Here is a 27,785-nt window from a genome sequence, read left to right as displayed (position 1 = left end):
CATATGGTACAATAACAAGTCCATTACCCAAAATAAAATATGGGCGTTAAATAAAAATACCGCGAAACCTTCAAAATAAACTACTTGTAAATCGCCAATGCCTGGAAGCCATTTTTCGTCGGAAAAGGAATTAATACGGGTCGGAACTGGTTCATCGGAGAGTGTCTACGTCACGTCTTACATTGTCGGTCTGCTCAACGATAGTCACGTGGTCGGCCCACGAGTTTCACTGCGAAATCTGGTTCTACTCCTTTTTCAAGTTTATCCTTCTATTCGCTACGGCTCGCGATAATGCAGTAATCTTCGTGAGAAAACGTCACCCATTATTCTTAAAAAATTTCCTATAATACAGCTACCACGCTTAGATCGAATGAATTGCCATTTTTTCTTTTGAGACCGTCAACTTACTAAAATGTTGTTCGCTTTATATATGTGGATTTACCTTAGAGTTTTCGGCTGTTATTAGTGAGTTGTGAATTCTCACAATGATATTTCAGCTTCGTTAACATTAGTTTGGATTAACATCTGTGATATGATAATGGCAACCACAACTATAGTCTTACTTTTGGTAAGTGATTTTTTTATGGAACGATGAAATTCGATATTATTGTATTTTAACTGCTTTTGGCGTAACTACGATATAAGTTTTAAAAATAATATTTTACCTGTAGTTATACAACTTGATCTGTGTAGTGTATTATATTTTTAATAATAGATCAAAGTTACAACTATCAGTTTTTCTGTAGCCATCTACATTCAAGGCAGTGGACAGATAAAAACCTGTTTTTAGGTCCTAGTTTTAATTACTTAACAAAAATATTTGCTAAAATTGTAGTTACTCATTACAAATTTTGAAATTGGTCCTATTAAGATAAAATGATCACCATAACATGAGTGTGTCACAAACAATTCGTCAGACCCCTCTAGGATTTTCAAAATATTGGATAAAACTATTCCAATCTGTGCGGACAAACGTAACCGTCAATTTCTTACATAGACGCTTACTCAAATGTGTCTATCAAATTTGGCCTATTAAATATATCTAACTTTTCTCCAAATAAAGGTTACTAGCGAACATTTTAAAAGGCCACAAAGTTTCTAAGTCTACCACTTGAAGTAATATTTAAGAGGAAAGCTTAGCAGGCAAAAAAAGATTACGTTTTACTTGATTTGGAGGCCCGGAAATCGGGGGCCTGGTAGAGCCTTCTCTAGTTAAATTGTGGGGCTTTAAGCTAGGCTCTTTTTAATCAGCACAATTATAAAATGACTGGATAGGGACCACTTTTGTCATTCGTAAATCGTGGGCACCGCCTTTCCCTTTGACCATATTTATCTCTAAACTAATAAAAGGACAGTTCATGTACATAATTAAGAGATTAAAATAATTAAAAACCACTGTTGTACAATTAATTGTACAACAGTGGTTTTTAAATATTTTAATCTCATATTTATCTCTATAGATATTAGCAAGAAAGTCTTTTCATATATCGGTTCAAATTTGAAAAACAACTAGTGTAATCAGTGAATTAATGATTTCCTTATGTACTAATAATTTTCCATTCGTAGTATTGGTATATTTAAAAAAAACTATTTACATTGGTGACTTGAATTACATACACATAAATGACCTTATGGTCGTTTGAAATGTTACATTTTAAACAAGATGCAGAAATTTACAGCTTACTTATTTAAACACAAAGTCTGTATTTCCTTAGAGTTAAATATACTATCATATAATAACATAAACATAAAAACACATAAAAAGCCATAAAGGGATTTCAAACTTAAAATAGGTATTTAAATTGACATAGTGTTTTAACTAACGACTGGTTTCTACTTTGGAAACACTGGAGTAAGCTGTTTGAAGTGTAAATAAAATAAGCAATTAAATTTTGCTCCGATTTTATAAGATATTTTAAACAACGGCGAACACCTGTCGCCATCTAGTACTCAGTTAGAGACGTTTTATGGATTTTTAATAAGTGTGAACATTAAATAATTAGCACCTAGATCTAGTGTCCTAACTTTGGCACCCATTAAAAATGGAAGCCTCTTTAGTCATAATTGAAAGCAATTCGTGTTTGATCTTTTTCTTAATTTGCAGACAAATTGTTTTCGATTTCAAAAGCCAAAACGATTGGTAGGGCACTCTGAATGTTTATTTGTTTTCGATTGACTACCTGGAATTTTTCCGAAAGTAATTTACCCGCAGGCCTTGGAAACCCAGGAGCCAAATTGATTCACAGCTTATAAAATCCTGCTGTACACTCAATAACGAGTTTTTACATAAAATAATATGAAGGTTAAGTTGCTTTATTGAGTGAATGTAATATCCAATTAAATGAAATAACAAATACGAAAAATCTTGCTCAATAAACGTGATCGAAAAGATCTTAGACCTTTCCTTCAAAAACAGAAACGGTGATTTCGGTTTTTGTCCATCTGTTTTGCAACGCGATTTTTTGGATATAATCTAAATTAAGCTCTTTTATTTGTGCTTTTTTTAGCATTGACCCCGATTTTACCTTATGAGAAAAATAAGCATATTAATGTCCTTGGAAATAAAAAGCGTTTTCGGTCTGATGTGATTGTTGTTGAACCGTTTTGAGATGTAGAAATTCCGTCACAACGACTTGGCTCAGTAGTGAGCTTCTCTACATGGAAAGCTAAATTAAAGATATTTTGATCAGTGTGATAATACACTGAAATATTTGTTGTACTAAATGGAGATCTCCTATTGATAATTTGTTTGCTGGTTATAAGATTTAAGTAAATGATGAGGCAAAGACACAAAATACATCTAGATAATACAGTGCTCAATTTCTCTAGGTGAAGCAATTGTTCTGGCGTTCTGACCATAGTGGCAAACTAAATTATTACTCTAATGACCAACTACTGGCTAGCTCTTCACTTTAATATTGGCATTTACAGTTTTTAAAGTTGTTAAACTTTGCAAACTCGTTGAAAAATCCACGAGTAAATCGAACGTTTTCCTTAAAAAGTATCAAGTTTTTAATTTTGAAATATATAACAATATTTTACGTGTTATCTTATGATGTTTATTCTGAAGGAATAAAAACTGAGGTCACTATTACGCCATTAAATAATTTCGTAGGAAATAAAAGAAATCGGTATTTAAAAATTATATCTGTAATACCGTATAGCTTCCCCGTGTTATAAGAACAATCGGATAGGTCGACAATAAACCTTTCATTGATATAAATTGGAAAAAATAAATAACCATCATTTAACAAAAATTTCCCAACTGATGCCAAACCACTGTTAAATGAAATATCTTCGGAAATTTTAAAGTAAAAATAATTAATAAAGCTACTTATTCAATTTTGTAGCTGATCTTATTTGTTAATTGGTTCAAATTAATGTGGTAAGTAAACCATTACGTAGTTTGCTAAATTAAACAGAGAAAAGTTAAGAATGGCTTTGATAGACAACTAAAATCAAAATTGTTCAATGTGATTGAACACAAAGAATATAATTTTTATCCATTTACCCTATCTTAGTTGAACTCGCCCACACCTAACGTTATTTTTTCATAAAATATTATATTTAGATCATGGAATCTAATTACACACATAATTTTATAGGCCTATGCTCGTTTACAAAGACCTTAAAACGATTAAAAGTCCCACTGCTACGCACGCGTAGAACCAGAAAAAATAAAACCTCGAATTTAGAGAAATAACATTTTTATTTAAAAACATTATTTTCTTTTGTTAGAGCATAGCAGAGGCGATCTACTCCTAGGGCAGCAATTTTTAGAAGCCAAAATTTTCCCACTCAAGGGAGGGCGTTTAAAACATAACGTTGTCTTGTTTTACATAAGGTGTCGAGTGCTTGCAAAATGGGTCCCAAATGGTATAAACGTACCCTTGGGGCAAAACGAAAGTCTATAGAGTGATTCCTCTATTTATTAATTTTCTAATTATTTCAACAGATCATTTTAAATCTACTACGAGATATATCCATCTACAATAAAACTTGATCCTTGGCGCGGCCACTTCGTCCGACCATGTGAACATTTCCTATTCGCTAGCGAAACGGGTATAGGCGGCGCCACAGTCGCTACCCCTGCAGCTTGGTTTGTCTGCGTACTTTGTTGATCAAAACAAACGATTAATATGGCGGATTGTGGGCGCAGAGGTGGCATAAATTGCGAAGTACCTTTCTGTAGTAATACTGTCCTTAAAAATATTACAATTCGAGTAAATGGTGAGAAAAGAACGTTGGAGTTATCGTTTCACAATTTTCCGAAATGCAAAAATCTTTTTAATGTGTGGTTAACTAATATAAAATCAGGGAAGATGCCTAGTTAGTGGGCACAGATTTGCAGCGCCCATTTTAAAGATAAAGACTTTTTAGAAAGAAATAGTGAGACACAAATTTTACTTGTTATTACTGATTTTAAAGTTAATATTATTAAATATTTATCATAATAACTGTCATTTAGATGAAGAGAATTCAAGAGACGCGTGAAATGCAGTGCCATTCCAAGCAATAATTTACCATGTAGACTTATTACAAATCCACTGTTACTAAATGAAAAGATAGGACCCTACGTTTTGTGAATCGTTTTAAAGGTGATCTGTTTTATTATATGCTGCAAAATAAGGAAATGCTAATGAATTAAATTAATTTTAGGTCAAGCCGTTCGATTGTCATTATCGCTGGAAAATATTACATTGAGGCCCACAAAATTATGCGTTAAAAGGGCATATTTTTATATTTTGTATTGGACCCCAATTTTCCTATCTTTGCCACCCTGATGGTTCGGTATGAGTTTTCGAGTTGATTAATAACATTTCGAGCTATTGCCGCAGATCCCAATATGATTAAAAATAATACTGTAAATTCAAATGGTTTTTATTTTTAATACTTATTTGCATATCTTAACATTTTATTCACTTCTATTGTAATTTCTAATTAAGTGGTTTCTTCAATGAATTTAATAGCTTTTAACTTTGAATTAATTCTAAAATACATTTGTTTTTGCCTTTTTAGTTAACATGGCTTTGAGTAGAAAATTCATAACATAAATAGTTCAGTTCATTTGTTATCTACAAATACTAATTGGCCAAAATTTAAAATAGGAACTAAATTAACATATTAAAAATATAACTTTCCTTGACTAGAAGTGTAAATTTAATTATAACTTTTCTTAAACTAAAATCTAAAATAAAAATTATATATTTGGACAACGTTTTTCTTCAAATATTGTCAGTCTCTCTTAAAATCAATTAAAAATAGCCCTTGAGAGAATAGACAAAAAAATGAAATGGCCTAGCTGAATTTTTCCATAGTAGCCTCTACAGTCGTTAGCCAGTAGATTCCTTCCTTTCCAACTTAGTTATTTTGTGCCACTGCCTCTTCAATTGATATTATCTTCGCTACAACTGGACTCTCCACAAATATTTCATCCCGACTAAAAGCTAGAAATAAATTTTTGAGACTAACTAAGTGACCAAATAAGAGTACATAAACCTTTTTGAGCCAGGCAAATTTAACCCTCGCAACTCTAACCATTTTATTACCGTACAATACCGAAGGCACAGTTAGTTCTTTTCCTTCATTTTACCCCACTTTTAAAGTCAGAAAGTTGGGATAGCTTTCAGTATCTTTATATATAAAATAGACCAGCAATTTACTGCATGTTTGCAAAAGCCTGAATTTCTAGAATAATAAGTAAAACAGGTTACAATAAAGAATTGGGTTTTAATAAAAAATATATTTACCCACTATTGCATGAGCAATGGACACTCAATGCTGTGCTTTCCATCACCAACTTCAAATTTTAACTTTTGTTTTATGCATCCGCACACCTTATTCTAGGGATCAAGAGTAGACTACTCTCCAATATACTTAAAAATTTCAAGCATTGAGCGATTCACTAATATACCAAATAAAATTATTTAAAATACATTATACATTTTACAAAATGCTGAAGCTACTAGTCTATGAAATTAGAACAATCTGGGCTTGTTCTAATGTTAAAATAATAATAAATTTCCTACATACCTTTAAAATTTTCAAACTGATCCCGTGTATGAATTCTCCAAGGCCTACTCATAGTGTTATTAAAGGGAATATAACCTCAGATATTTGGTGTGGAACACCAACGCTTGCAGCTCTGGCCGCTCTTGCCTTTGGCTTTAAAAATGTTTGGCGCCACTGTACAGGGACATTTGAAAAATTGAAGGGGTCTTCCGTAAAGATTGCTTTGCAGGTTATATTCCCTTTAAACTCGAATATTTATACTTATATTTACGAATGCAATACCTATTGATAGTTCAAATTAATAAATAAATGTCGTATATACACCTTTGTTAATACAAAACATTCGAACACGCTTTAAAAAATATTTTAAAATCGTTAGTAAAATGTTTAATTGAAATATAGTTCTAGGCAGTGTGACTAGGTGGCGCAGCTGTAGTTTTTGGTGGCGAATAAAATAGGTTATGAAAATCATTATAATAAGGAATTGGAATAGTTCTAATATTTTTTTACTTAAGCTCGTTATTAATTAAATGACGTTAATAGTATAAGAAAACCATTGCTTACACATATTTTATCTAATATACTTTTGGTCTAGTGAGGATCTACTTAAAAACCTCTGGTGGAAATCCTCGTTATTAATTTTATTTTTACAATATCAAATAATGTGTGTCTATTTATTGTATTTGATTAAACTAAAAATATTCGAAATTCGTTCCCGAACCAAGATACTGGTATTCCATAAGCTTTCACTGAGCTAAACGACAATTTTGGCCAGCAGAGAAATTACCAATATTTACCTCAATTAGATTGGAATTTAAATTATTTTGATTCTTACGCACGTGCGTTTCTTTAATTTTTCCTTGAAGCTAACAGAAATATTATTAAATAAAATTTATTTTGTTGGAAAATAATTCTTTTTGACTTTGAAAACGTAGATATTTTATGTATACGCTTCGCTGCCCGATATAAGATCCACCGAAATTTCGAAATTATGTAAGAAATAATAAGCTGTCTTCCGAAAACTCAATTAATTTAATGTCACTAAACTCTTCAGACAAAAAGCGAAAGTTTATTTCTTATGATAAAAAGCAGAAATTGCACATCAAATGGTTAAGTTTGGAAACTCGACTCAGTAGCGACCTTCAGGTTTCTAAAGGAATTTTGAAATTAAACATAACCTTAGTGCAACCGAAAATACGAAAGAAAAAAACCAACCTAATAAAGCATTTTCAGAGTGTAACGAAGATTTTGTAACTCTACGAATTGATTAAATAAATTGATTAGAATACTAACTGTACATTAATCACTTGGGATACAAATAATCTCCAGCCTTTGACGACGGCGGATCGTTAATCGTACGTGGAATGACGTAGTATAATCTGAAGAAGCCGGATACTAATATATAACGCGAGTCCGAAGCTATACGAAAACGATTTACACAAAAACGAAGACAAATAAAAGAAAATCATGCCCGATTTTTCAAAACCTTGAAAGAAAATGTAATATATATTGACGATTTAATCTTAAAAACAGCGTAAACTAAAGCAAGTTATCTGAAGAATTGAGGATCAATACTCCAGGAATCCGAATCAAACATAAAGCGATGAGCTGTAAAACAGAAACGAACCAAATTTAGGTCAAAGTGCAACGCGTCCGAAATCGAAAAATAGTTACTAGAAAATAAGTATTGCATTTATAATATCAAAATTTAGTAAAATTTACTTCATATCTTCTCTTTATTTATGAGAATTTACTTCATATTTTCTATTTATTTATGAAAACTTAATTTACTTCATATTTTCTACTTATTTATGATAACTTAATTTACTTCATATTTTTTCTTTATTTTTGAGTATTTACTTCATATTTTATCTTTATTTATGAATATTTACTTCATATTTTATCTTTATTTATGAGAATTAACTTCATATTTTATCTTTATTTATGAGAATTTACTTCATATTTTATCTTTATTTATGAGAATTTACTTCATCTCTTTATTTATTAGAAATTACTAAATAACCAATTTGTAAAATGACGAATACTTATAGATTATTCATTTATTAAATTGCAGATATTTAATAGTAAATGTCTAAAAAATACTGAAATATATATTGAAGTACATTATTAATTTCTAATTGAAGTATTGAAGTAAAATATTCAAATTAAAGTAACTAACTTAATATATATTACCAGTAAATTAATTACTTTATAATTTGGAGTAAAGTACTAAATTTATCATTAAAGGAAATTATGAAAGAATCTTATTGCAGTAAAGTAATAACTATCTTATTGAAAAAATATTAAATATTAAATAACAAAAATAACTAAGTTTTAATTTTTTTTAATAATTAAACCATTTTTTAATAAATGGATAATTAAAAATTTAGAAATACTTAATTTCTTATTGTATTAAATTGACAATTGTCTCATTGTATTAAATTGACAATTGTTTCATTGTAATAAAATACTTAATTTATAATTTAATAAATTTTTAAAGGGTGTATTAAATAATAATTTATAAAATTAAAATATCAAATTACTAATATTAGTAAAATATGAACTTTCAAATTGCATTAAAATATTAAATTTTGAATTATCCCAATAACACCAATTTTTAAATTTATCTTTTCAAAAATCATAAATTAGTCTCTTAGCAAATTGTTCGCTTCAAAAAGTTAAATAATTAAATTAACCTCTTAGAAAATTCTTAATTTCCAAACGTAAAATAATTAAAATTAAATGATTAATTTTTAACGTTTCTTATTATAAATGGTCTTACTCTAAGGAAGCGATGTTTCAAATCAACTTAAAGGGGATCGGCCAAGCTTTGCCAAATATCGCCTTATTTACATATCAAAAGATGAACAAGACGTTCAATTTACTTACACGTACCATATTTTGTCTCGTAAAAATAGTTTTTGGCCTAAAAAGTTAAAACTCAAAATAACGCGAAGTATTTGGGTTTGAGCGATTTGCGAAATAGCCTAACTTTTAAAATCGCGCAATTTAGGCTTAGGTCTCGTATAACTGGAACACGCCGCAAAACAAATCTTTTGCGTCTTCAGCAGCGCGCGCTTTTATGTTGTTTTTGTCTTCTCATTTTCTCACCAGGTTTCTCAGCGGACGCGCGCTTTTCAATTTCCCGAAATTTCTTTTAATTATTAAAAATTAACCGCTTAATATTTTTTATATTTGCCATAAATTTAAAATTTTAACGGGCTATAGGGCTATCTAACTGGTTAGAGCTTGCTCGTTCCCCTTTAAAGTACCCATTCTTTAATCTTTTTTTAAATTAGTAATATTTAAAAAAATGGGCGAGAGGTCAAGTAAACAATTGGCAATATTTGTGTATTGAAACAGAAGATATTTGTTTAGCGAATTAAATGAAGGAAACTCTATCCTACATATTTGAACCACAAGACACATCGACCAATAATAAACAGTCTTGAATTTACCATTACTAATATGCTTCTGTTTAGAAATATAAAAGTAATTAGGTTTTAAAATCTTACCGAAACCTGTAATCAAGACATTCCTTTGATAAATTTTAGTTTTGTGTTTAAAAGCTATATCCTTGTAACGAGTGGCTGGCTGGATGGCGGGCATAGTACAGATACATAGAATTCGTTATATTTGCTTTAAATATTGTTATTTTTTTAAAAATCAGTGTCATCAATATAAAAAAATTTTTACATGATATTTGTTCTCTTTAATAGCTAAATAATGAAATTTTTTGCGTATTTTATTTTTTGTTGACTGATTTACGAAACTGTTTAATGGTTAACAAACGTGGACGAATTAGAAAAATCACTTGTCATTATGCTATTTTAATTTTTTTTTATTTTTCCGTAAAGAATTTAAGACATAGTTTGTCATCGAGACAGAGAATATAAACATTATGTCTGCCTAAAATAACTTTTTCGACTCATTTTAGTTTAAACGTAGTAAACAGCCCTTAATTTTGATATTTTTCACAGTGTAAAACTTCAGTACTAATTCTATATTCAACATTGAATTTTAGAAATGCACTGCTCCTAGTCCCTTGGAAGAATAATTAACCAATTTGAACCAAATACAAATTCAATGTTGCTTAAATTTGATCTCAAAAGTATTTATTGCCTTTATACATCTTGTTATCGTAATAACAAAGTGAATTCTTATTGGTTTTATAACACGAAAATCAGATCGCGTTAAAAAATGAAGAATAGAAGAAGAAATGATATCTGGAGCATCGTCGTGCGCTTTATTGCCGGCATTTACCCACTTTCGAAATATATTTTCGGTTTATTCTTTCCGCCTGAAACGTGAAGTTTTTTTGCGGCCACAACACTTGGGCATCACAGCACACGTCGCTGCGGAGAAAGTGATATCGATGTCACCGATTAGAAAAATACGCGAGGTTCCGGTCTACGGATTTCTGCTTATTACATTAAATAAAAGTATCACCTGAACGACAGAACAAGCAGACAACAGCCCATAATGTTTTCATTTTTTCACATGCTCTTAAAGGGCTACAAAATCACTTAATTTTTAAGAGTGTAGCACGAAGGTATAGCTGAGTCTCGTGACGGAAGGCAGGGGCGTAGGAACGTTCTAGAAGTTGGAGGGGGCAAAGTGAAACGAACAGGGGCCTGGAGAATGATTTTTAATTTTTAATGGTGTGTAGCTTCTCCGAATGCATGTGTACTGTTTAACACTATGTAATTTAGCGGGAAAAGACTGAATTTAAATACAGTTGGAGGTTCTATAAGCTTTATATGCTTTTAAAATGAGAATTTGAGTCTTTTGAAGATTTCAACTGACCAAAAGGTTGGAGGGGGCAATATCATTAGTTGCCCCTCCTAGCAAAATGGGCATTGCCCCCCTGCCCCTCCCGGTTCGTACGCCCCTGACGGAAGGGTAGGAGCAATCCAAAATTTAACCGCAATGTTTCAAACGATTTTGTGAACCTTAATTATAATACACCGAGCAAATTTAAAATTAATATGAACACTGCTTAGATTCAGGGCCGGTATAATACTATTAGACGACCTTAGCTCTCATGGATATTAAAATTTCCAAATGTAAATATTTAATACATAACCTTTGCCCTAAGCAGGTGCTCGTTTATTGTTATGGTTAATCCAGCACTGCTTAAATTTGTATTAAAAAATATAAGCATTTTTGTTTGTAAAAATATCATTTATGGAGACCCCATCTCTTAAAATTAATTATTATCAAGATCAATATCTTTTAATTAAAATTATTATGCTTCTTTGAGCATACTATTGAATTAAAACCGATTTCGTAATATTTATAGTACATTGTTGCTAACTTTTCTTTTAATATAATAACTATAAAAAATTATATATATTTGAATATCTAAGCTCCTTATTAATTAAAGTTTTAAAAATTTGTCAAACGCTTGCTATCTAATTTTACTCTCGTTTAAAAAAGGAACTAGATCGAGAAAAACTAATTTGAAAGTTCAATTATCATTTGGATTTTTTGCTAGACAATCAAGGAAAAATTAAAGACAATACTTTTAGGCGTTTCTATATTTATTCTCACAGGTTATTGGAAATTACTTAAACTATTGATTGATAAAATATTTTGGGGAAAAAGATAATGAGCCATCTAATCTAACTTTATTGGTTTAAAAGCGCACGACACCACACTCAAGTTTTCCTTTGCTAAACTTCAAGCATGCTTTTGGATATTTATTAACTTCACAAAAAGCTTAGTTGTTAAAAAAAACCTAAAACTGTTGTTTTGGGGTCTATTTAAGAGGACACAGTTAATTTTCCATTTTAAGACCTTTAGAAGTTTTTTTAATACACTACACATTACATACAGTATTTAACTCTTAACAGCCTATTATGAGTTTAGTTTTAAATAACCACACCGTCTCGACTGATGTAAAAAATAACCTAGCTTCATTAAAATAACCTTATTGTTCCGTTCTAAGAGTATTAAGAATTATCTAATTTATATACAAATTTAAGTAAGTACATTGGAATTAATCGATTTGAAGTCAGGTTACATCATAACCTTGGATGAAGTTTTCAATCCTCATTATAAAATGTTTTCATTTCAAACTACATATAATTTTTTCGTTACTCCGTGTTGTCATTATTGGTTTCACGATTTCTTATCCGTCAACCAAGTAATAGTTCCGATAAATTTGCATAAATTCAAGCTAAAAAATCCTTTTAATTAAACAACGACTACTGCAACAAAAATGAGGTCATTACAAAACCTTCTGCGAGTTAAATATCTCGGCGTAAACCGGAAAATGTTCTAATACCTGTCACTTCATTGAACCGTGTGATACAGCCCTCTTTTATATTGAAGTTGAATCGGAGCAATCGTCGGCAGCCAGAAATAAAGTTTTTACGTAATTGTGTTCTAGAAAATACCATCTTAGGTCTGCTGAAGACGTAAAATTAAAGTTTTTCTGAAATGAGACTTGGGCAAAAAATGCTCTAAAAATTTCCTATTTAAACTTGATCCTCGTCGACGATAGCTCACACAACTCATCTTGCATTTGATCAGTTCGGTTCAATTTGACCCAATGGAATAATTCTTGCGAATAAGGAGCTCCGAAAAGTGTAAAGCCATGGTTTCTCGATTAGTCCCACTGGTAAGTAGAATTTTAAAGTTTCGTTCTGAGAAAAAGGTCTTCGTTTATGCTAAATAATTATTGAAATATCGAAAGTTCTGAATTGTCGGATCGACATTTAACAAACCATAAACTTATGGCCAAGCTTTAAAATTGATTTTTTTTATTTTTTTAAAACATTACTGAAATAAACGTATTGTAGTTTTTCTTAAATTTCCAATACATTTGAAATATTATGAAAGCAGCTGACTGTCTAGAAAGGAAATAAACGCTTCGCTGCAAATCGTTATTTAAATTTCAAACGGCTCAGCACAAACCAAAACTTAACTTATCATGAATTTTTACATAAATATTAGTAGTGAAATGTTGCTGTAAATTTTATAAATTAAAAACCCTGTAGCCATAATCAACAGTACTCCCAAAATTTAATTGTAGGGTAGCTTCTTCCTATAAAATTATTATTTTTCAAGTTCAGTTTTTTTGAAAACAAGGTTATAACACGTTATGGTTATGTAGCGAGCAAATTTTAGTAAAAGATAAATATCTATAACAGATATCACTATTACTAAGATCAGTTCGGTCCGCAAATCAAAATATATGAAGTAATGATTTTATATGCAAAGATATACTAATTCCAACTTGTCTTTGCCAATGATATGAGATTAAAAAAACCAAGTTTATTTTGAGAGCTTTGTTAATGTAACTTTATTCCATAAGACCGATAACACGCTTCAGTCACACCACATGAGGGTCTGTTATAATTTTTACAACGAAATAATTAATCCTGGTTAGTGTTGGTATTGTGCCTTTTAAAATGACCAGACATCTCTAATATTTCAAAAGCCGAGCAGAACATAGCTTTGATTAACCTACGAATGACTAATTCCTTCTAAGATTAATTTAAGATTCTAAATTGTCGATATTTTAATCGAGGTATTGGTTAAAAACCAAAAATGTGATATTTAAAATTAATATTATTTGAATGACTTCACAGGGACTAGTGCTTTGTGCGCTACTTATCTCATCTATTGCCAAATCTGTCGATCTCGTCGATAAAGAGATTGATACTGATGTTGCTGAAACCACAGAAATTAAAGTTGAAGTTAAAGAGCTAGATGCAGCGGAATCTGGACACGGAGGCCACGGCGGTGGTGGCCACGGAGGAGGTGGCCACGGAGGAGGTGGCCACGGAGGTGGTGGTGGTGGTGGTCACGAAAGCAGTGGTCACCACAGTTCTAAAAAGGGACACGGCGGTGAACACGGTGAACACGGAGGAGGGCACAAAAAAGGGGCCCATCATCATGGTCACGAAAAGAAATATGGTGGACATCACCATGACGAAAAGGGAGGACATCATTTTAAAAAGCACGGCGGTAAAGAGGCAGGTCACAAAGAGCACGGACACGATAATCACGGTCATCACATGAAGAAGCACTGGGGTGGAGGAGGGCACGAAAAAGGAAAGGTTGGCAAACACCATCACAAGGATAAAGGTCACAAAAAACACGGATTCAAGAAATCATACCACAAAGTAGAGCATGGTGACCACAAGAAATATCACGATGTATTCCAAGATGGCGATTACAAGAAACATCACAAGGATTTCAAGAAACACTGGAAACACGAAGGCGGTAAGCATGAAAAGAAAGAACACGGCAAGAAACATCACGCTCACAAACATCACGCTGATAAATATGGCAAACATGGTCACGGTCACTGGAAGAAACATCACGGAGACGATCATCACAAAGGAGGCAAACATCACGACGGACACCACGAACACAAGCACTGGGGTGGTCACCACAAAAAACACTGGGAGGATGGTGAACACCACAAAAAAGGTCACGAAGAAAGTCACGGAGGACACGGCGGTGGTGGAGGGGGTGGCGGTCACGGTGGCGGACATGGCGGTGGACATGGCGGTGGACATGGCGGTGGACATGGTGGTGGACACGGCGGCGGTGGAGGAGGTGGGCACGATGGTGGACATGATGGTGGACACGGCGGCGGTGGGGGAGATGGTGGGCATGATGGTGGACACGGAGGTGGGGACGGTGGACACGAACATCATGGATGGGACCACGATGGAGGTCACAGTGGGGGCGGAGATGATCACGGATGGGACCATGGCCACGATGGTGGACACGATGGCGGACACGACGGCGGTGGAGATCACGGTGGCCACGATGATGGACATGAAAGCTCACACGATGGAGGGCACGACTGGGAACATGGTGGACATGATGAAGGTGGACATGGGGGTGGAGACGGGGGTGGTGGACACAAAGAGGAATCGCACCACTATTACATCATCACCCAAGACGGCCCTGTAGTAACTAAAGAAATCTATCATAACATGCCAATGAAAAAGACAACGTAATATATATTTTCGAACTTTAGATCGTTAATCGGTATATAACTAAAATAGTTCTCTAAGTACAATCTTTAATTTTAAGCTGTGATCTTTTAGTTCGTTATTAATATGTTTTCCTTACAAAGACTATGAGATGGTATGTGTGAGGTTTACGGTCTTGCGTTATGAAATAATACTTTTGTCTTTGTCGGTAATTTTTGTAAGGTGTACTTCTCTGCGATATTTCACATTATTGTATTTGTTTTGGCTAAAATTAAAATTTCTGTCAAACCAAAACTTTCCATTTTCCTTTTTGAACAGAAACAGTCAAAATCATTTGAGATTGTCTATATCGGAATTAAATAAACTTCTGACCCAGAAAGTGTTGAAACTGGTATACCATATTGGCATGACACGACCGTAGATTTCTAGTTTCTTAGATGTTATATTTGAAAATCCCGAAAATGTTTCATTGGAAATTACGATGAACGAGTGTTATATAATTGACGCTGATAAAGTTAGATGTCACAATTCAAATATTTTAAATTTGGAATTGAAATTTTACAACATTTAATTTAAATACCAAAACAACGACGGTTTTATTAATTTTCCAGATTTTAAATTGTTCCTTTTATTTTGCAAAAAGGTTTCTTTTATCTTTGAAAATTGTTTGGCAGGTCAAATCTGAGCTTTAAATAATAAATCACTGGTAAACAAGGACGTAGGAAACTGGGGTTGACGACCATTAATCTTCTAAAACTTTAATTGGGAGAACAAATAATGTGTGTCTTCTCCAAATTTTGGTTAGTTGACAACTTCAAACTAAATATAGAAAATTATAAATGTAGAAAAATGAACCTCAGAAGATAAAAGTAAATTGTTCCTCTCCGCTTCGTCTTAATATTTAGTCGAACATGGTTTTTGTATCAAAGTATCTTTAAAAATTTACCCGAAGTTAATGATATTTAACGGCATCTTCTAATTTCCTTAGAACAAATTGAAATGAAAACTGCTCCATTTTTGGATTTCAATAAAAAAGAATCCAAAATTCCCTTTAATACAGGATTTACTGCCGGTACTGACCTTCTCCCCTCCAACTTCTAAAATATATCTACAATTTATTTTTCTGCAATATGCATTTTCAAAAGTTATATTTTACGTATTTGTATAATGAATTAAAGTGAATTATGTAATTTGGTCCTAGACCGGGTACTGAACAGAACCGAAAGTAAAGATTTATTGAAATTTCAATATCGTGATCGATCTAAATCTAGCTGCTTTTAATACTTGCACTTTTTAATCATTTCTTTTATTAATATACAAAGGTCAGTTGCTAGAAATTTCTGATTTCCGTGTTCTGAAGATTCATTTCTCTAACATCAGAATGCCGTCTGTTCCGTCGTCTTCCCGTTGGAGAAATAGGAGAAATGGTGACGAAACAGACAACATTACATTTACTGACCACTAACAATATATTTTACTTAGCATTTGTTCCACTAGCCCTAAATATAATTAAAATTAATTCTAATCAAAGTGATGCCAAATATTTTGAGAGAGGATCGCTTACACTTAATCCATATTGTTTAGAACTTTAAGTCTACTCTCCCGCTAATTTTACAAAACACAATCTCTGAGTTTTTAGACTTCGAGCTTAGTTCAGATAAGGCCATCAACATTGCAAGTATTTTAAATTTTATACGTTTTATATTTGAAGCCTTAAAAATATTACGCTATATTAAGGATGAACTTTGAACATTGACCATTAATTAGTTTTTAAACACCAATTGTTAATTCCTCTAAAACTTTCAAAATTATTACGCACTTATTTCATTTTAGAATATTACTGAAAATATTAAAGGAAAAAACTAGTTCGGGCCAGGTCGAAGACTGAGCTTCGCAGCAAGTTTTTATATCTTTGGACATTCTTTTTCTCTTGTAGGCAGTAGCTTTTTTAGGGTTTACAAGGTCTTTGGCAAAGCTGACAAGTTTTTAAACGTGAGTCGTTGTTATTAAGGGTTATAATAAATAATTTCTTATTTCTGGTATAAAAAGAAAGTATTTGATTGCTGTGTATTCATAATTAGCAATGGATTTAAAGTAATATTGTTTTGTTAATTTTAGAATTTTCTACTTTATTAATTTTTTTAAATTATTGATTAAGGAACTGGACAATTAACTGATTGTATAATGACTTATTTAAATAAGTTATGTTTCCCAACTTAACAAATTTAGAAAATGGTGAAACTAATAAGTATACAAAAATTTTAAGCAACCATATAATAAAACAGCTAATTTTTTAAACTAGTTAATTCTTATTAACTTATTAATCATATATCGAAATTGCCCACTATGAAAATTACCATTTTACTTATAATGGTAAAAACAAGTTATCGATTATTGATATTTAATAATAATGTATGAAAAATTAAATATATATCTATGCAATTGAACATTTTTTAAATATTCAAATAAATAAACTTTTTCTTCAATCATGTTGTAATTTTACAAAAACGCAAAATGATTAAGTCACCCGTTTGGCCCAAGTTTCGTTCCCACTAGTACGAAAAACGGTTCATCAATATTTTTTCCCATAAATCTACTTTTATATACTTATATATTTCCGTCGACGCTTTCCCACGCTTTTTTAATTAATTTATTTTTAAATGAGTAAAAATAATTGAATATGAAAATACGCAATATCTAGGGTTGCCAAGTTCATTTCAAAGTTATTATTAAGTATTACTAAGTTTTAGGCATGAATATGTTTTAAGCTTTAGTATGTATCAGGAGTTAATTGGAACTAAGAAATGTTGACCTTAATGCAAATTCTATAACCTCACTCCTCTATGTTCTCACTCATGTGTGAGGAAATTGTAGACAACGTTTGGATTGAATAGATTATGAAATTTTAAGCTGTCCTTAAAAGATGATTTGGAACTAGCAGAAACAAAATTTATTTAAACCTCGTCCAATAAGGGTTTAAATAGGCACTATAGAAATTAACCAATTAAACTACATTTATTATCATGATATGTTTTTCAGGTTTTAATAAGGTAAACATATTGCAATAAGTTGCTTTACGATTTAAATTTTAATCTATTATTTCCAATTGTAAAATTTGGCTTGCTCAACTTTTTATATTATTAAAAAAAAACCTTTGAAATTTTGAATTCAAGTATTTTTATATTGCCAACCTTGTTGTTTGTTCCTAATTGTACTAATTTTATTTTTTATCTCGAAAAACTAACTCGATCACAACAATACAATCCGTACTGTGGCCTCAATTCTTGAAATCCGGAATTATAAGTTTAACCAGTCTTTTGTCGATAAAATGAGAGTGTACCGGTCGGATCTTTTAAATTTAATTTCACTGAACTATTCGACGCCTCAGACATCCTTGTCGGTTGGCAATTTATACAGCCACGCCCGAAAATCTCATTTAGCTCTTGTTGACACCAAAGCGTTCATGCGTTAGTTAAATATCATTTTTTTATAAATTTATTAAATTGACCCTATTGCAAAGGGTAATTAAATAATTTAATCGAAATCTTTTGACCTTTGATAGTGATACGTAAACGCTAAACAGTTTATTTAGGTGCTATATTATTAAAGTTTGTTATTTGGTCTTTATGGTACATTAACTGCTCAATATAGCTTAACAATCAACGAAACCTACGAAATTGTGATAGTAATAGAATTAGGGTTTCTTTGGACTACTTTTGCCAGAAATGTAATCACTGGAATGTTAAGTTTTTAGTAGTTGCTTAAATCGTTTTAGTGAAATTTCATCACCTTCTAATATTGTTTCCGATAAAATTACTCTGATATCACTAGGTACTAGAAGACTTTTGTTAATAAGAGACTCATTATTAAGGTGGGGAGGCTGTAGCACTTTCGCCTCGCAGCGAGAGGAACTGGGTTCGATCCCAACTTGGGGCACTGCGTGGAAACTCGGAAATACCCCTTCTGCGTTGAGTTTGCAAGTTCTCTCCCCACTGTTTTAAGTGGTTTGGTTTCGAGTTCTTCGGTTTCTCCTTCCGTAAAACTTGTTGAGGTTAACGGTAATACTTAGTGTAGGGAGCTGTTGTCATGCGTGGCGTGAAGGGCTTGCCACCACCCTCCTACGCATTGTAACCAGGCCACTTGCAATAATGGCTTTAATTGTAGCTTGGTGATTTAGGTCTAAGGTGGTGCCTCTGGTATTAGCCTAGCTGATTATTATTTCCGTGATGAATGAACAAACGATATTGTTATCCGATGAAAATACACCACTAACACAATTAACAAGTCAGTCAAAGCAAATTAAGCTACAATACTATGCACACCCAGTTATGGAAAGTTAGAATCCATTTAATTACCATGGAAACCGTAAGAGTCGGTTTTTGGCGTTATGGTATTTTTGAATATTATTATATTTATTATAAAGGTTTACTTTATTGTAATATTATTTTTTCATTTATTTCCCTCAATTTCTTTTCTATTTAATTCATTCTCAATATTATATGATTCCAATAGTTGAGGTTCTTAAAAATGTGACGGTCTAGGTCAGAGTTTAATTTCAACAACGCTATCAGTAGCAGATAATGTTATTAACCATTTCAGTGTGTAGGTGCTGAACAAAAGTTTCCTTACCAAGGTCTGTCTCGTTATGTTGAGAGAAATATTTTTTAATTAAACATGTTGTGATTTTAGATTATTTAAAAACTACTTTATTATTTGTAATAGTTATGGCATTATTTTATAGGTTTACGTAGTGTTGTCTCTGGGGGGTTCACTGGCACCGTCACCGAGTTACCCCATCCATCCCGGAGGCAGAAGGATAGACAAAGACGCACCCAACTCGGCCGTGGACAGAACTCTCATCTCAAATATGCCTAGTCCCAAGTGTCACAATGATGATTACTGCGAGAATGTTTCCAATTATCCCAGGTTAGAGAACATCTGTTTCTTAAAAGCCGTTTTCTGATGTTGAAAAAGTCAGTTGGCAAAGTCTATGGAATAATAGTGGTCCATATATTCTTTTTAAATTTAAATGAAAACAAAATATCATTTTGGTAATGCTCTTTAAGATCTAACTAGAGCAGGGCAAGTGATAAACTGGTCTAAGGCGTAGAAAATCTTCGGGATATTTATTTTAGGAACGCTATTTGGCTTTCAGACTAGAAGTATCTGTTAACATAGTAACGCAACTGGTTATGTATCAGGACCTAAATTCATGGCCAACGGCCCGATGAACAAAGTATCTTAGAGTTGCTAAAATCTAAGAAATTATTGCAGGAAAAATCAAAACAGAAAAGGGGTGCAAACATTTCCCGATAAAAATTGTTTGATAATTTCAAATAATAAACACACTAAACTCACCTTCTTTATTAATGGAACCAAATTATTTTAATGACGATAATTTTGGTTATAAACCTGGCATAGATGTCTTGACCATTGATAAAAAAGAGTTTATAAGAATTATTACATTGTAAAACCATATTTTTTAAAATTACCTTTTATGTATTCTACAATTAGACCACTTGGCGGGAAATTTGTAAAATAAAAATATATAGTCTATTATTTCCAAGCACAATTCTATTGCTTCAAGAAAAAAGTGACCGTGTTTCTCTAACTCAGCTTAACGTAGCCAGTTTTAGCCATAATGTTTAAAAGGTTATAATCAAAATTAGGCTAATTTAACCCTTGCAGTGTGCTTAGAGCCACGTAGTAACCAACGCGAGAAGTTCATAAACTGCAAAAATACAGGATTTAATTACTTAACTTAATTGGAAATCGATGAAAATAGCGCGACTCGCTGCCTTTGCGCCATAAGAATAGCGGTGAGAAATTTGGGGGTCCTAGGTTGAACAGCTCAGATTTCTATAGAGAAACAGACGCGAAACCGACTTAGGAATATAGTATAGATTTGCACTTGTAGAAAAAACTACGAAAATATCTTAAAAACTAATTTATGTAAAACCCATATTTTGGAATGGAAACGTGACCATTTTGGGGAAAAATCTATGTTTTACTCAAACTTTTTGCTTCTAGTGAAGCGATTCGACGTGCTTTGAGAGTCAACAACTCGTTTAGTACGTTTTTCAAGAGGAAACGGCCTGTGTTGGACGTACCACCGCCAAACGACCCGAGCCGCCAAGGAGGTACTTACGCCGATGACCCGTTCGAGGAACGAGTGTGCGATGTTCAGGAACAAGTGATCGCCCCTAAAGTGGGTACCAACAAAAACAAGGAGAAAAAATTCATCATCAACGATGGACAGGACTATAGACAGTTCGTCAAAATTGAAAAATGCAGGTTGGTATTTATACGAAATGTTTTTTATCTCGAAAAAATCACATTTATTTTTCTATTTAAAACGTGGTTTAGTCCAAAAAGTCGTGTTATAAAGTTACACCAAGAATATATTTATAAATACTACTTGACTATATGTTGAGTCGTGGTCTAGTTTTCCCCAGTCACAAGATGAGGACAGTAAAATCGTCAGCGAAGTGAGGCTCCACTACGTCGGAAGACGTACGTTTTAGAGAAACAATGAGTCACTGAACCGATTTCATTGACTATTAAGAGGAAAAAGCTCACCGTTAGTGCTAAAAATAATTTCTCTCTAAGGAAAAGTTATTATATGCATGCTAAAAAAACTAATTCGAAACAACTGAGATATAACTAACTAATCATTGCAAAGCAAAGAGGCCAACATGTAGCTTTCGAGAATAAGTTTTGATTTTTAAATAATTAAAAATAAAAACTATTTATTACTAAGTTAACGAAAACAATTTGGAAAAAATAAATTAAATCTTTAATTTCGAAAAAAATACGTTAGAACGATCCTTTTGTGAAGGTTAGAGCCAAAGTAACAGGGTAATTTTACATTTGAATTGGAATGCAAAATGGGGTCTTTGTAAGGTCTTATGGTAGTCAAACCTTATTACGATAAATACTACATCTGTGACGTAACACGACGTCCCCCATGCTTGTTTTTACAAAACCCTCAAAATAATTTCGATGAACAAAGATTTGAAGTGGTAAAATTGATCACAGAACCAAAAGTCTAAATGAGCAATGAAAGGTCATATCCAAAAAAATATAGTTGTAAAGAAATATTTTACCTTTGAAATAGTCATTAGCATAGCTTTAAAAATATCACTCGGTAACTATGACATTAAAACTCGATAAGTGACTTGAGCCTAAGGTCAAGTATTTATTAATTATTATCAGATTAGGTGATTAGTCACTTACATTATTTTAACGCATTTAGTTCTCAAACAATCGGGTAACCAAAGTAATATAAATCAGTATAGCACCCATGACGTAAAGTACTATATCCTTACAAGAACATCCGCAAACTAAGGGCAGACGATCACTACCTGACATTTTTAAATCAAACGAGCATTGTTTCTAATGGAAGAAGTCAATCACTATACAGCCCAAATTTTGAAAACGATAACAGCCATTTATTGAAAATCATTTAATTTTATATTTTATGACCTGGATATACAGGTACGTATAATTTAGTAATCGCGACGAAAGTGAATCAGTCTCTTGGACGTCAATGTAGTCTTATGGCCGCACGAAATGTGGTTGGTTCAATTAGGTAAAGGCGTTTCTAAAATACGAGATCTTGGATATGACCTTTAAGGTAGGCAAATATCTTTCCTTAAGGCTTTGCATGTGATCATCATATAAGAGTTAACGCAACTAATTTGTATATTTGATACAGAAACGTGGATAACGAATGCACCAAGATATCGGGAACCTTACCTAAAAGCTATTCATCGCGTTGCGTGCAGAAGTACAGCTCCTCGCTAATGGTGGCCTTCGACGAGAACTACGTCGACACCTTCACGGACGATTTCTTCTTCCCAACGGCCTGCGTGTGTTTCATCAAATCGCCATTTAAGACTTAACATCTACGCTGAATAACGTTTTGCCAAATCCATAATATCCGCTACGCAATCCGCATGGCTGGTGGAAGATTAGCAAAATATGAAACTTTTGCCAGTCAAAAGTGGCAGCTTCAATGTTTTCCGCGTTTTATTAAGTTGATTAATATGTGAGTAGCGTCATGTGACAGCCCGTGGCTACCAAGACTTAAGTACTCTTCTTGTCGAAACAATAACGAAAATTACTTTTTTGGGATCCCGCTGGAATTTAACCTCATCTCAACTGGAATCCAATTCTGTTATGATTAAGTCGGTAGAATGTGAAATTTGAAACATGGTTATTTGATCAAATAATAGCAAATTTTTGATGAATATTATAAAAGTTGAATTTGGATATGCCCAATTTTGAATAGGTGTTAATTTTACTACAATTTGGAAATCACGAAGAAGCAGACCTGGACACCTTTGTACAGATTTGTAGGTTTAATCGTTGAGATGTTCTATTTATATTGACTACGATAATGAGTTTCTCCAGTGGAAGCTATCTGGCAATTATATTAAGTTTTCACAGTTTAATGTGTCAAGTATATCCTGAGCCGTGCCATGTATTTCACCGATTTACAAATTGCTGAAAGGAAATTATTTGATGAGAAGACCTTTGAGGTTCCATTTTAAAGGTTTTATTTATAATAGATGGCGCTTATGAAACATTGATTGAGAGGAATTATTTTTATTCCAATCAACGCTTTATGAAAACATTATAATCCAAAAGTACTATCCCTAAAAGAAGGAAAAAAATTATTGGTCAGGTTTTAATATAAATTGAAAGCTGATGGTCAAGACCGTAGTGCCATCTGGATTTTTTAAATCAGCTATAATGGTGTAAACTTTGTGAAAAGACATAATCTCTTGTGAAATTTGTATCGGTTAACTTTCTGAGAAATGGTTTACGTTTCCGACAGCGTTATAGGTGAAAATGTTTCACAGTCAAGGGCACAAAAAAGATATTTATTAAGAGCACGTTCTTTGTTTGGTCATATTATTGACTGGTGTACAAAAAGATGTTCATAAGAATAAAACGATGTTAATTAAAGAAAAATACTATAATGACGGGAAAATTACATACACATTTTAGGGGGTGGAGGTTAACGGTAATATTTAGTGTAGGGATCTGTAGGCTCACGTGGCATGAAGGGCTTGCGACCACCCTCGAATTGCAATTCGGACACCTGTTTAAAGGCATTAAAATTCGCTGGATGACTTGGGCCTACGGTGGTGCCTTGGATTATAAAATTATTTTAATTTTAAATTTATAGCGTGACATTTGTGATATTATTAGACCCAGTTTATTTAGAGAAACACAATTTTTAGGAACGCAAGTAAATTTATAAAGGGGCAGTCCTTAAATGGCCATTATCAAAGATTACACAAATCATTTGTTAAATCCAGGACTCTAAAATTAAACTTCAGAACGTATTATATTTTTTATTTGGCTGATTTTGAAAGCGCTTGTTTTAAAATTACACGTGTTCATTGCGATCTTTTCAATACTTTTATTTCCTTAAAGAACTCGACCCAGGATAGCTAATTTATATGTTTCATCAAGATGTGAGCAAAGAATAAATCACAGGGAAATTACGCACATACACAACTTAAATTTTAAACAGAAGAGATTCAAATTTAACACCAATAAACGAATATGTTGAAAATGGTAGAGTCGTGTCTATCCCTTCTACCAATAATGACAGTCATCTCGACATTAAATATTGCTTTATAAAACGTTGATAGTTTAATGTAAAAAAGTGACAAGATCATTTTATTGTTTTACCTATTAACTATGTAAAAGTGTTAGTTCGTTAGTAGAAAAAAATATTTATTATTTTAAACAAAAAAGTGCTATGATGTTACAACATGGTCTTTGATGGTTTTTTATTGATCATTGTTATAGCAAAAATATACTATTTCAGATATATATTTAGTTTTACTACGAAGTTTAGTTGTTATATATCACTACGATGACCGTTAATAACAAACTATGGGTAATTGCAGGAAGAATGTATAAATTTATGGCCATAAGGATATTTTTAGCCCTTCACCAGATGACACCAATATGCTCTTCCGCTTAAAGTTAAATAAAATTGGCCAAGAATATCATTCTTTGAGTACATTTTATGTCCAGCACGCCACTGAAACACACGAGAGGGTCGTTTCTCCTTCTCGCGACTTGGAAAACAAGACCCCTAATTATATTCTCAGGTCGAATAGCAAGAAAGAGATAGCCGAAATGGAGCTTCCTTAAAAAAAACAAAAATTTGTTTAATATATACCGCATTTCAGACTTTCAATTTTCAAAGTCTGAAATCTGAAATCTGAAAAGAAAATAAAGCAAAACCTGCGTTCACTTCCTGGTTCATTTTTCACATCCGCTGCAAACCACGTGAGTGTGTTAGCCATCCCATTATAAGAGCAGACGGCTACCTTTCCTAATTTATAGCCCGTGCCAGCTCAAGAAATATCTTTCTTATACATTTTGATTCGATTTAAGATATACGGGTATCGATTATTTCCATAGATTCAAATTTTATATATTTCGAAGTTCAAATCAAGGAAGTTTTAAGATTTTAGATTTTCACAGTGCCAAAAAAAATACGAAAAATATGATTTAATGTACTTTATTTTCAACAATTACTCATTTGTGTTGTAAATAATTTAAAAAACTACTAATTGTTCAATGGTAAAATAAAGAAATTAAACAATTATTTTATTTAAATCTCTGAATTGGCTCTATATAACTTTTCTCCCAACTTTTATCAATCAATCTTGAATAAACTATTTTTTTCTTAATATTTTTCTTGATCAGAAAACAGATTTTATCAAACTTAATAATTAAAGGTTGTGCCAATTAGGTTCAGCTAGGTTCGGCATTAAATATCAAATATTTATACAAAGCACGTGAAAAACCGTTTGTACAAACTCGGAAAAAATGGTATAAGGGCTAAAAAGTAGTTTTTATATCATTAAACTGGGCAAAAACCAAACAATTTGTAAACTTTGACAATTTAAACCGTAACCTTGAAGACAATCACTTTTTAGAGTCTAAAAATGGATTTTAAATATTGAATACATTCATCACACTGAAAGTTCGTATTCCAAAATTAATTACCTACACAGAAAAAAGGTGTTTAGATACTAAACACTTTCTTAAACACCAAAATGCAATATTTATCATGTTTAAAGACGATCATGTTTAGGAGATAGTGGTTTTCAGCTTGGAACATCATGCGTTTAGAAATTAAACGCGTTATTTGCTTCTCATATTTATCTTTAAAACGTGTTTGGATAGAATACGTTTAGAGATTAAACATATTGAATGCTTTTGGCGCTTACAATGAAAACACGTCAAAAGATTTTTAAAATTAGTTTCTAAACATGTTCAAAGGTTCGGGTGTTGTGGTTTAAAACATGTGTTAATTTGCCGAATACGCCACTCTTTGAGTAGCCGTATATTTGAGTTGTTTAGTTACGATCTAAAATAACATTAACATTAATTGGCTACAAATTAATGAAACCTACTGCCTATACTGTCAATTTCATTTCTTTAACTGCCTGATTATATTTTAGCGATATTAATTTAAATTATATGTGTTAATACGGCCTTAAATCACATCAAAAGTAGTGTTATTTTATTAATTTTTAGTAGTTCATGTTCAATTATTGATGTATATACATTAGTCTTATTTTATTAGCCTTAATTACCAAAAACTTCAAATTATGAGATGATATAAGAACCCGGTCCAGATTGTAGTTAAAACTTAATATAGAAAAATAGAAAACGAAATTAAACGAAATATATAGACAACTCGAAATATACATTAAACTTGTAACGCAATATACACTTATTCAATATCAGTGTTTAGCATTATGTTTAAAAACCACGAAGTTTAATTTCTAAACATGACCTCTTACTCGCTGTTCCGGTTTGGAACACTACCGGAAATATCTTCGAAGATTGTTTGAGAAACTCGGTTTATTTAAACAGATGTGTTTAAGAAAACAGCACCAACTCTTACCCATGTTTAGCTTTCAAACATGTTTAGATGTTAAAAACCTAAACACTTTTTTTTTCTGTGTATGTGAATTAAAAGCTTAATTTTTTTAATCCAAGTTTTGGTTACTTTATTTATTAGGTTTTTTTCAATTAAACCATTTCTTATTTTTAATAAAGAATTTTCTAGAACTATCGCACAATCTAGTCGAGTTGACGAACTGAATAATAGATTCCCTATTTGATGAATTATTTAGTTTTAAGAAATTAATTGAACACCCATTTCCTCAAAAGGCTTAATTTGTGTCAAGACCTAAAGTATTTAAACAATGTCATTTTAATTGCTTTGCAGGAAGGGCAACGACAGTTGTCAAGGCGTCGAAGGCCACTTAAACAGAGGTCAAACCACCATCTGCAGGCAAAAACACCATTTATTACTGCTGCTTTCCTTCGACGAAGAATTCAATAAACTGGAAGTGGACGAGTTCGAATTTCCTCTCGCTTGTTTTTGCTACATCGTCAAGAGACATCCTCGAATTTAACACTTACGACGAAGGAGCTAATATAATAAATAATTGAACCTCAATAGTATTTTGGTGTTCTTTCGTTAGCTTATAGTTTGAGTGTATAAAGTCTTAAATGTGTTCTTATTAGTAACGTATATTGATTATTTGTGCCTACTTTATCCCACAAGGCGTCTTGTGGGTAAAGCCAAATAAACGCTTGGTTGTTATATCTAGGAATAATTATATTGAATACAACTTAAATTGTCGTATGTTTTAAACTAGACTTGATATCTTAAGATAAATAATATCACTACTTTTCGTTTCCGTGCTAAGAATACAAAGACTCATCCTATCTAGTTAGAGCCCGCAGAAGAAAAGAATG

The 27,785-nt window shown here is 32.2% G+C and overlaps 2 protein-coding genes across 3 annotated transcripts; both read left to right on the top strand.

Annotated features, from left to right (window-relative positions):
- Positions 1-437: 437 nt before the first annotated feature.
- Positions 438-27,456, top strand: LOC149928583 (protein spaetzle 5-like). 2 transcript variants are annotated; one of them, XM_090158925.1, is made up of 4 exons: positions 438-568; positions 19,714-19,898; positions 21,003-21,266; positions 27,250-27,456. In XM_090158925.1, the coding sequence occupies exons 1-4, from the start codon at positions 533-535 to the stop codon at positions 27,437-27,439; spliced, it is 675 nt and encodes a 224-aa protein (XP_090015051.1). In that variant the 5' UTR covers positions 438-532; the 3' UTR covers positions 27,440-27,456. The 2 variants fall into 2 exon arrangements, with proteins under 2 accessions (XP_090015051.1, XP_090015052.1); XM_090158926.1 differs by lacking the exon at positions 27,250-27,456 and adding an exon at positions 22,690-23,112.
- On the top strand, positions 13,599-14,996 carry LOC149928584 (uncharacterized). The gene has a single exon (XM_090159273.1). It carries the CDS (start codon positions 13,599-13,601, stop codon positions 14,994-14,996), a length of 1,398 nt encoding a protein of 465 aa, XP_090015399.1.
- Positions 27,457-27,785: the final 329 nt, after the last annotated feature.

This window comes from Leiobunum rupestre, chromosome 9, assembly GCF_980474605.1.
Source record: "Leiobunum rupestre chromosome 9, qqLeiRupe1.1.hap1, whole genome shotgun sequence".
Lineage (NCBI taxonomy): Eukaryota > Metazoa > Arthropoda > Arachnida > Opiliones > Sclerosomatidae > Leiobunum > Leiobunum rupestre.
Note: the sequence above shows the minus strand (reverse complement) of the source record. Positions and strands in the feature narration are given on the sequence as shown.